We start from the raw sequence: 10,295 nt of genomic DNA on the forward strand, positions 1-10,295 counted from the left end.
ATTTAATTTCAAAGTCTGAGAAAGTGATTTTGTGCCTCTTTGGGATGGCACAATAAAGCGCCGTTCACTTGCAGAGTGAAAGTTATGTTTAGTTATGGCATCAATCAGAAGGAGCTATAACTGACCACTGTGCTGACTGAGTTGGGCAGGCCATTCCACCAGGAAGGAACATTTAATTTCAAAGTCTGAGAAAGTGATTTTGTGCCTCTTTGGGATGGCACAATAAAGCGCCGTTCACTTGCAGAGTGAAAGTTATGTTTAGTTATGGCATCAATCAGAAGGAGCTATAACTGACCCATGGTAACCAGCTAAACCTACTCTGTAAACCAACTCTGTAAACAACAAAAGATGTGTTATTTTAGCCATTCTGAAAGCTAGCCAATCAAGAACATTCTCAACCCGTCAGATATTTTTCGTGTTTGCTGGCATCTGATTGGCTGAGATATCTTTGAATGATGGGCTTTTGGAGATTTTATTTAAAGCACTTTTACTTTTAGCAGTTTCTTTTCTCAGTGTTTGCTCAGATTTTCTGTCAAAAATCTTAATAGGAAACGTAGGCTATGTCAAATATTGCGTATTTGTATTCATTTTTATATCTCCAAATGAGCTTCAGAAGAAACATCAGTGACAAAGCCAATGCGTAAATCTCCAGAGCTATATAAAAGCATCCTCTAAGAAATAACATTCCTGCTTTTCAAAGTCCATTATGATGTAAGGTCACATGTCCATCACGGTACATGAACACAGAAATGCTTTTGTGCATGCATCAAAGCACGACCTTTCAGCCTACTGTAAAACACACTATTGACATCTGCTAATGCAACACAGATATGATTAAGAAACTTGCATCTACTCTCTTTTCTGTGCATGCCTGGGGCATCTGGAGATACTGTGTGATTTATTTTTAGCTCTGTTTGGAATGCAGCGATGTGAATAATCAGTGTTTCTCATGTTGGGCTGCATAATGACAATGTGAGACTGACCCATCCGCGGCCTGATCCTCATGTGCACGGCACACATCAGCACCCACAGCCCGCGAAAGAGTAGTAACACCCTCTCAGAAGTGTGCTAGCCAATGACACCCAGCGCTTGTGATGGAGAACATGAAGAGGCGCCTGCAGCGTTTGCGTCTGCGATGTCAGAGGTGGTGCATGGGCTGAAACAGATGCATTTGAAGAACAGTTTCTAATTAAACAAAGCAAATGTTACTGAAGAAATTACTGTACTCTTACAACCCAAAGCCTCTTTCCTAGTTCATTCAGAACGTTCATTCCAAAATGGGTCGTTCAGAGATCATTAACCATGGGCACATCAAAGAATAGTTCACCCAAAAATTTTAATTAGTAGAAAATGTACTCACCCTCAGGCCAACCGAGATGTAGATGAGCTTGTTTGTTCATCAGAACAGATTTGGAGAAATGTAGCATGGATCCTTTGCAGTGAATGGGTGCCGTCAGAATGAGAGTCCAAACAGCTGATAAAAACATCACAGTAATCCACACCACTCCAGTCCATCAATTAACATCTTGTCAAGTGAAAAGCTACATATACCGTATATAGAAAATAACTCCATCATTGAGGCGTTTTAACTTTAAACCATTGCTTTCGGCTGAAGTATCCATAATATTGCTTTCTCCAGTTGTCTGAATCGGGAGAGAAATATGCACAGATAAAGCACCGTTTACAAGCGAAAACAAGTCAAAATGGTTCTAAACAAATATGTCGGTGGATTTGATGTGAGAGGACAAGAGCAGACTGATTTTTTTAAATGTTATTATTAGTGCTGTCAAACGATTAATCACATCCAAAATAAAAGTTTTTGTTTACATAATATATGTGTGTATACTGGGTATATTTATTATGTATATATAAATACAAACACATGCATGTATATATTTAAGAAAAATATGTTATTTTTATATAATAAATATATTTATATATAATATAAAATATAAGAATAGCAATGTATAAACATGTAAATATTTTCAAAATATAAACTGTATGTGTGTGTATTTACATATACATAATAAATATACACCGTACACGTACATATACTATGTAAACAAAAACTTTTATTTTGGAAAAATGTTATTATTAGTGCTGTCAAACAATTAATCACATCCAAAATAAAAGTTTTTGTTTACATAATATATGTGTGTATACTGGGAATATTTATTATGTATATATAAATACAAACACATGCATGTATATATTTAAGAAAAATATGTTATTTTTATATAATAAATATATTTATATATAATATAAAATATAAGAATAGCAATGTATAAACATGTAAATATTTTCAAAATATAAACTGTATGTGTGTGTATTTACATATACATAATAAATATACACCGTACACGTACATATACTATGTAAACAAAAACTTTTATTTTGGATGCGATTAATTGCGATTAATCGTTTGACAGCACTAGTTATTATGGATTATTGACTGTTTTGGAACCAGAAGCGCATTTAAAATGTTTTGGGCTACGTCTACATTAATCCGGATATATTTAAAATGCTCTCCATCCACATTAGTGTTTAAGCATTTTCCAAAAGTTTCTCATCCACACTGAAACGTCAGAAAACGTTAAATTCACTTTAATGTGCATGTGTAAAACCTCATAAAAGCTCACTGAGATGATACAGACGGAGCAGACAGACATAAGTTTTCACACAATTCGGGAGGATCGTTATATTTACAGAAATAACTTATAACGTCCATGTCGCGCACACTCATGTTTGATCTAAAAGGCAACAGCCCTTCAGGTTTTGCCGCAGGACAGCAGTTGTGTGTACATTTTCTGTCATCTTTTTAGGACTGTAATATAAAGAGTGTACAAAGTAAATATCTTTAGCAAAAGTGTGAAAGTGAATAGCACATAACAGGCACAATTACCGGCAGAAACATAGATGTCTACACTCTAAAAATGCTGGGTTGTTTCAACCCAACTTTGGGTCAAATATGGACTAACCCAACTTTTGGGTTGAAAATGTAATGTAAAAATTTAACACAACGGTTGGGTCTTCCTTGACAAAAACGCTGTCTCAGTGTGGATGGAAGGCCAAAACGGAAAGAGAAAAATATGCATTTTCAAACGAAAATATATTAATGTGGACATGTCGGATTTTCACTTTTCAATTCACAAGATGTTAACTAATGGACTGGAGTCATTTGGATTATTTGTGGATTAGTGTGATGCTTTATCAGCTGTTTGGACTCTCATTCTGACGGCACCCATTCACTTCAGAGCATCCATTGATGAGTAAGTGACGTAATGATAGCGGATTCATTCATTTTATTTTGTCACTACTAGTCCTCAATATTCAATCCATAATTAGTGTCTCAGTATGTCTTTACAGATATATGATAAAGTGGTAAACAAAGGATATATAAAACAGAGGTAGTTCTCTTTAGCTTTATTGCTTTGGAGAAACACTAACATGTCGTACCTTGTGTTAAGTTGGCAGAAAGTCACTTCACATATTCCCTGCAACTAAATCATTCATATTCTATCTCTGTGAAGTCTTTAGTTGTTGTCATGAGCAGTTTCTTACATGGCGGCGGAGAGTGCTGTTGAACAGGGCAGCGCTGGGCAGCTCCTCAAGCTCTCCAGGACTTCTTGTCAGGATGGAGCTGGATGTGACAGGATATTTCCATGGCGGAAAAGATTTCAGCTGGCTTACTGTCAAGCGGGGAGCCCAGCTTGCTGTAGTGAGTGTGTTGTACGGCCCAGCGGTGGGGATACGGCTCAGAGCAGCGGCGCAGTACTGTGTTTGCTGTTTTTGTTTGAGTCATTTTGTAGCCTGCTGTCATGTTAAAGAAATAGTTCATCTTAAAACTAAATTTCTGTTATTACTTAGTCTCATATGTTGAATCAAATGGACTACTTTTGTGGGGGTTTTTTCTGTGGTGCTTTTTGGATCAGATTTTATTTTGGGGCTATTTTTATTCTTAAATTTAACATTTTTCTTTTGGTCACCAAGGCTGTATTTATCTGTTCAAAAATACAGTAAAACAGTATTATTGTGAAATATTATTACAATTTAAAATAACTGTCTTCTGTCTTAAAATATTTTAAAATGTAATTTATTTCTGTGATGCAAAGCTGAATTTCTCAGTCCTCAGTGCCACATGATCTTTCAGAGATCATTCTAATATGCTGAAAATAGTGCTATTTAATATTTAGCGGAAACTTTTTTAAGGCTCTATGATGAACAAAAAGTTCAAAAGAACAACATTTTTATTTTAAATAGATTTTTTTGTAACATTATACATGTCTTTAGTGTCAATTGTTGGGCAATTTAATGTTCATTTCCATTACTTGAAATAAAATAAATGTTAAATGAAATAAAATAAAATAAAATATATATATTTTTTTATTTCTGCTATTTGCCATGGTACCATTTTTTTTCTTCATGCAATTTAACTTGTACTGAAATAACTAAACCTGAAATAATAAAAAAAATTATGCTAGGTTAAAAAAATATTATGCTATAAATGCTGGGTTAAAAACAACCCAACTTGGGTTATTTGGCAACCCAGCGCTGGGTAAATATTGGACAGAACACCTGCTGGGTTATTTTGACCCAGCTGGTTGGGGTATACGTTTTTACTAACCATGCAGAGTTGTTTTATTTAAGTCATCTATTGTTTAAAAATTATTATATTGCTGGCTTAAAATGGGCTGGAAATCACATTAAATTAATCACACACAGAATTACTATAGGCAACAGCAATAATCAAAAGATGAACATTTATTATTAACAAGAACACCCATGGACAAAATACAAGACAAATTGAATTTATTTGGGTGAATACAGCATAGTTTACACAATTACATACATTTAAACTCGTTTAACAAGCATTTTAAAAATAAAAAAGGCAAATTTAAAAGTAGCATTTTAATTTAAGTGTATTCAACCTGGCTTAAAATGGGCTGGAAATCACATTAAATTAATCACACACAGAATTACTATAGGCAACAGCAATAATCAAAAGATGAACATTTATTATTAACAAGAACACCCATGGACAAAATACAAGACAAATTGAATTTATTTGGGTGAATACAGCATAGTTTACACAATTACATACATTTAAACTCGTTTAACAAGCATTTTAAAAATAAAAAAGGCAAATTTAAAAGTAGCATTTTAATTTAAGTGTATTCAACCGTTCTCACTTTTTCACCGAAATAGTGCTAATAGATCTATTTATCCATCTATCTATCTATGAACATTACTTAAATTTTACAATTAAAATGAGAAATAAAAAAAATATATAAAATATTAATACAAATATAATAGTATGATACTCAATAGTACTTCAATATAAAAGACATCTGGCTGTTTGAAGGATTTAATTTGTGCACAAGTTTATTTGAAAGCAACTGGACTTTCTTTTCCTTTTGCTGAATATGTTTTTCCACTAGCTCCAGCAAATGGAAAGCAGAAAAATGAGAAGTCCAATTGTCTGTGCATAAATTCTAGCAAACATACGTCTGCTTAAGTCCAGTGATCTGTTTTGTGAGTGCCTTTCCCTGTTGTTCTGGAGTGCTTGGAGGAATGGGTGAATACAGCATAGTTTACACAATTACATACATTTAAACTCGTTTAACAAGCATTTTAAAAATAAAAAAGGCCAATTTAAAAGTAGCATTTTAATTTAAGTGTATTCAACCGTTCTCACTTTTTCACCGAAATAGTGCTAATAGATCTATTTATCCATCTATCTATCTATGAAAATGACAAAAACACACTACAAGAACATTACTTAAATTTTACAATTAAAATGAGAAATAAAAAAAATATATAAAATATTAATACAAATATAATAGTATGATACTCAATAGTACTTCAATATAAAAGACATCTGGCTGTTTGAAGGATTTCATTTGTGCACAAGTTTATTTGAAAGCAACTGGACTTTCTTTTCCTTTTGCTGAATATGTTTTTCCACTAGCTCCAGCAAATGGAAAGCAGAAAAATGAGAAGTCCAATTGTCTGTGCATAAATTCTAGCAAACATACGTCTGCTTAAGTCCAGTGATCTGTTTTGTGAGTGCCTTTCCCTGTTGTTCTGGAGTGCTTGGAGGAAATCTGACAAATGTGTGTGTGTGAGTCTGGACAGAAGCGTCCTGTGCCGGTCCAGCATCTCTCTGATGCTGCCACCATCTGTCAAGGCTGTTTCTGATTGGCTGGAGGTTCAGAGGGTAGGAGCTCATGGAATGAGAGGACACCGGGGCAGAATATCGACTCTGAGCTGTAGTGTGTGGAGCAAAAGAGTGGGATGCTCGTCCAGTCGTGAGTTTTATAGAAGAACAGGGATGAAGTAAAAAAAGTCAAAGGCCACAGTAATCGCTTTATTGCTCTCGCCTTGGCTGACAGGGCCAGAGCCGAACGTGTGACAGCTTTACAGCTCGATTTAAAACTTGATGAATCCACAGTGCCATCAATATCAAAGCCTGCACATGAGTTATACGTTTACAGTCTGAGGAGATAGACGGTCTGTAAGATACAATTCTGGGTAGAAATGTAGTTCAAATGTATTGTTTATGTTTGAGTAAAGCTGTGTTTGCTGCGAGGTCAAGCACCAAAGGTTCTTAGGTACATATTGTGTCTGTTTTTTTTTTTTTTTAATGTTTTTGGATGGAGTCCATGACAGCCCATAGAACCATATGATAAAAAATTTGAAAATTTGGCGCACTGACTGGGGAGGGTGTGAACTTCAATTTGACCGAATGATTTGACCCTGACGTTAATGTTGTCCCACGTACAGATCATTTACTGCCTGGTATTGTTTAAAAAAATCTCATAGGTTGGTATTATGAGCACTTGTGAAGAACAGTTTATACTGGGTTTGCCAAATTTTGATTGAAATACAGTACCATACCAGGGTTAGTACATTTAAGAAATGAATGTTTATTCAGTACACTCTTAAAAATAAAGGTGCTTCACGATGCCATAGAAGAACCTTTTTGTCTAAATGGTTCCATAAAGTACCTTTAACATCTGAAGAACCTTTCTGTTTCACAAAAGGTTCTTTGGGGAGAAAGAAGGGTCTTCAGATTATAAAAAGGTAAGAAAGAGATGGTTCTTTAAAGAACCTTTGACTGAATGGTTCTTTGTGGAACCAAAAATGGTACTTCTATGGCATCGCTTGAAGAACCTTTTGAAGCACCTTTATTTTTAAGAGTGTAAGGACGTGTTAGAATGAATCAAAAGTGACAGTGAAGACATTTAGAATATTTTTTATTTAAAATAAATGCTGTTCTTTTGAACTTTCTGTTCATCAAAGAATCCTAAAATATATTCTAAAAATATATAGTTTTTTAAACTTTTTTGACCTAAAGTCATTCGCTATTAATTAATATTCATACAATATACATCTTCAAAAAGTCATCCTACAGCTTTTTTCTCCTCCTAAATTTGATACAAAGCTGCTCAAATTATTAAATAGGGCTGCATAATAACAATGGTAATGCATAATGGTTAAAATGATAGTCAAGGTTATTTTGCTCAGAAATTAATCTTGGTTAATAATCATGATTTATAATTTCTATTTATGTTTCATCAGAATTATTTCACTTTCTTGTAAGCATAAATCTAGAAAATGTCAACTCACATGAGAGTTATATTTTTCCTCATCCTGGTTTACTGTATTTATGATACATTAACACACTCACATTATGCAAACTGGTAAAAGTTCTCTCAAATGCGAAAACAGTGTTAATTACAATTATTCCAAATTACATTGTTTTCATATTAAAACAACAAAAACGACTATTCAGATCATCAGTGTTGTTTTTGTTTGTTTGTTTTTTGCAGTGGAGAGAGTGTTTGTGAAAGGTTGCCAGGTTGAGAAAATAAACTCAAACACTCGCCAGAAATATCTGTTTAAAGGGTTAGTTCACCCAAAACTGAAAATTCTGTCATTAATTACTCACCCTCATGTCATTTCAAACCGTAAGACCTTCATTCATCTTCGGAACACAAATTAACATATTTTTGATGAAATCCACAAGCTTTCTGAGTCTGACCCTCCATAGACAGCAATGCAACTGAAACGTTTTATGGCCCATAAAGGTGGTAAGGACATATTTAAAATAGTTCATATGGCATCAGCGGTTCAACCGTAATGTTATGAAGCTACGATAATACTTTTTGTGTAAAAAAAACAACAAAAAAAAACACTTTATTCAATGTTTTCTTTTCTTCCGGGTCAATCTCCGCTGCTGTTCACGTGAGTACCACGATGCATTGCGTTGCTGTCTATGTAGGGTCAGAAAACTAGGATTTCATCCAAAAATATCATAATTTGTGTTCCGAAGATGAACAAAATTCTTACGGGTTTGGAACGACATGAGGGTGAGTAATTAATGACATAATTCTCATTTTTGGGTGAACTATCCCTTTAAGAGAAAAGCTCTGATTGCAGTATTTAGACATCTGGCAACTCAAAGCATGAAAGCTTGACAAATATAATTATATATATATATAAATAGCCAGCCAGCCAGCATCAGAAGTCGTGATCACGATTAAAGTGCAATTTAAAATATATTTGAAACCGCAATCCATTTTCCTGTAGTGCATTGATGAATTTCACTGTGAAAATGCCAGACATGAAGTTACGTTGTTATCGTAATGTGGCAAAGCTTTTGCTTAATCAAATTAAACTTCCATTTATCCATTATGGAAGACAATTTTGTTCAAAGTGACTTATGAGGTATAGATTCTTTAATCTCTGTGGATGAATGTTTGGTACTACTTACTGGTCAAATGTTGTAAATTCAGGTTAAATCTGCTTCTAGACTTTGAACTAGCTGGAATAACAGCGTAGTTTTGTCTTGCATTTTTATTATTGGCATGCAGTTCCTTACCCTTTCTCCTCTCCTCCTCCTGTCCCAGATGCGAGGTATGCTGTCCCCCCCTCCTACCGACACCAGCCCTCCTTCGCTGCTGCTCCCTCCTGCGAGCAACCCGACTGGAATCCTCGTCTGTGTGTGATCAGTGGAAATCAGCTCTACATGTTGGACCAGGAGGAGGTACTGGCAGCCCAATCACACATAATCAAGCACTTCCTTTCCAACATGTTCCTTTCTACAGTTTGTGTGCTGGGTGCTCATTTTACCGCCAGTTTACATGAGGGTCTTTATTTCAGACTTTCCATTGCTCCAAACATATTTTGTTTCTCTATATTCTTTAGTTGATTTGCATCAGCAGTCGGGGAGTGTTGTAACTCGTTAAGTATTATGTTGGTGTGCATATGAGTCTTGGGCATTATTAGCAGTGAATTATCTGTAGTCTGATTAGACTGATAGATAATATCAGGTTTTATGTTTTCCATTTTAGACTGTTAATTTTTCTATGGCAGGTTACAAAAGTATATCAGATAATAGAAAAAAGATCTGCACACTGTTATTCTCCCTTTATTCAAAAAAGTTAAAAATAGCAACGTTCCGGTCAAACACCTTCGTCAGGCAAACACGCTGGTTACAAAAGTATGGAATGGTTTTGATGTTATGATGTCTGATTTCACCCAAAGCCTGTAAAACTGTAGATTTGAGTTTTTTAATGATAAATAACATTCCTGATATCTAGAGAGCATTATAGAAAATGAATTATTATTATAACAATTGCTATAATTGTTAAATACCTAATATAACAACAATATACAGAACAACGGCAACAATATATCTCATCAATAAATATTTTGTAATATATTTTTAGTAATAATAATTTTAATGTATATTATTAAAATTTAGTTTTTATATATAAACTCATATACACATAAATAATACATTCTTAATTAGCTATATATTGTTTATATAACAATGTTTATATAAGCAACATATAGAAAAACGGCAACAAAAAATAAAAAATGTAAATCCCTGATAAATAATTTATTAGTAGTAGTAGTGGTAGTATTAATAGTAATAATAATATTATCATTATTATTATTAGAATAATTTAATATTAATAATTTTATTGATTTTGAGTAGTTAATGTTTAACTTCAGCAATTTTGTGTTCATCTCATTTTCATATAAAAACAATTTTAAATTTTTAATAACTTACAGTTTTAATTTATTTAATAAATAGATACATTAATTAATTAATCAATTAGTTAAGTCTTCTAATAAGTTCATGATTAATTATTAATAAATCAATGTTTTTAAATAAATAATTGTATTAATAACTGTATATTTAGTGTATGTATATATATATATATATATATATATATATATATATATATATATATATATATATATATATATATATATATATATAT

General features: G+C 33.3%; 1 protein-coding gene across 4 annotated transcripts in view; it reads left to right on the forward strand.

The window, feature by feature from the left end:
• Positions 1 to 10,295, forward strand: part of LOC107592452 (ras/Rap GTPase-activating protein SynGAP-like) — a 152,002-nt gene that overhangs the window by 29,510 nt on the left and 112,197 nt on the right. For all 4 annotated transcript variants that reach the window (XM_016281967.1, XM_016281965.1, XM_016281966.1 and 1 more), the window contains exon 2: positions 8,913 to 9,049. In XM_016281967.1, coding sequence (XP_016137453.1) covers positions 8,913 to 9,049 — 137 coding nt within the window. The remainder of the gene's footprint in view (positions 1 to 8,912; positions 9,050 to 10,295) is intronic.

Source organism: Sinocyclocheilus grahami, unplaced genomic scaffold (assembly GCF_001515645.1).
Source record: "Sinocyclocheilus grahami isolate Dianchi unplaced genomic scaffold, SAMN03320097.WGS_v1.1 scaffold153.1, whole genome shotgun sequence".
Lineage (NCBI taxonomy): Eukaryota > Metazoa > Chordata > Actinopteri > Cypriniformes > Cyprinidae > Sinocyclocheilus > Sinocyclocheilus grahami.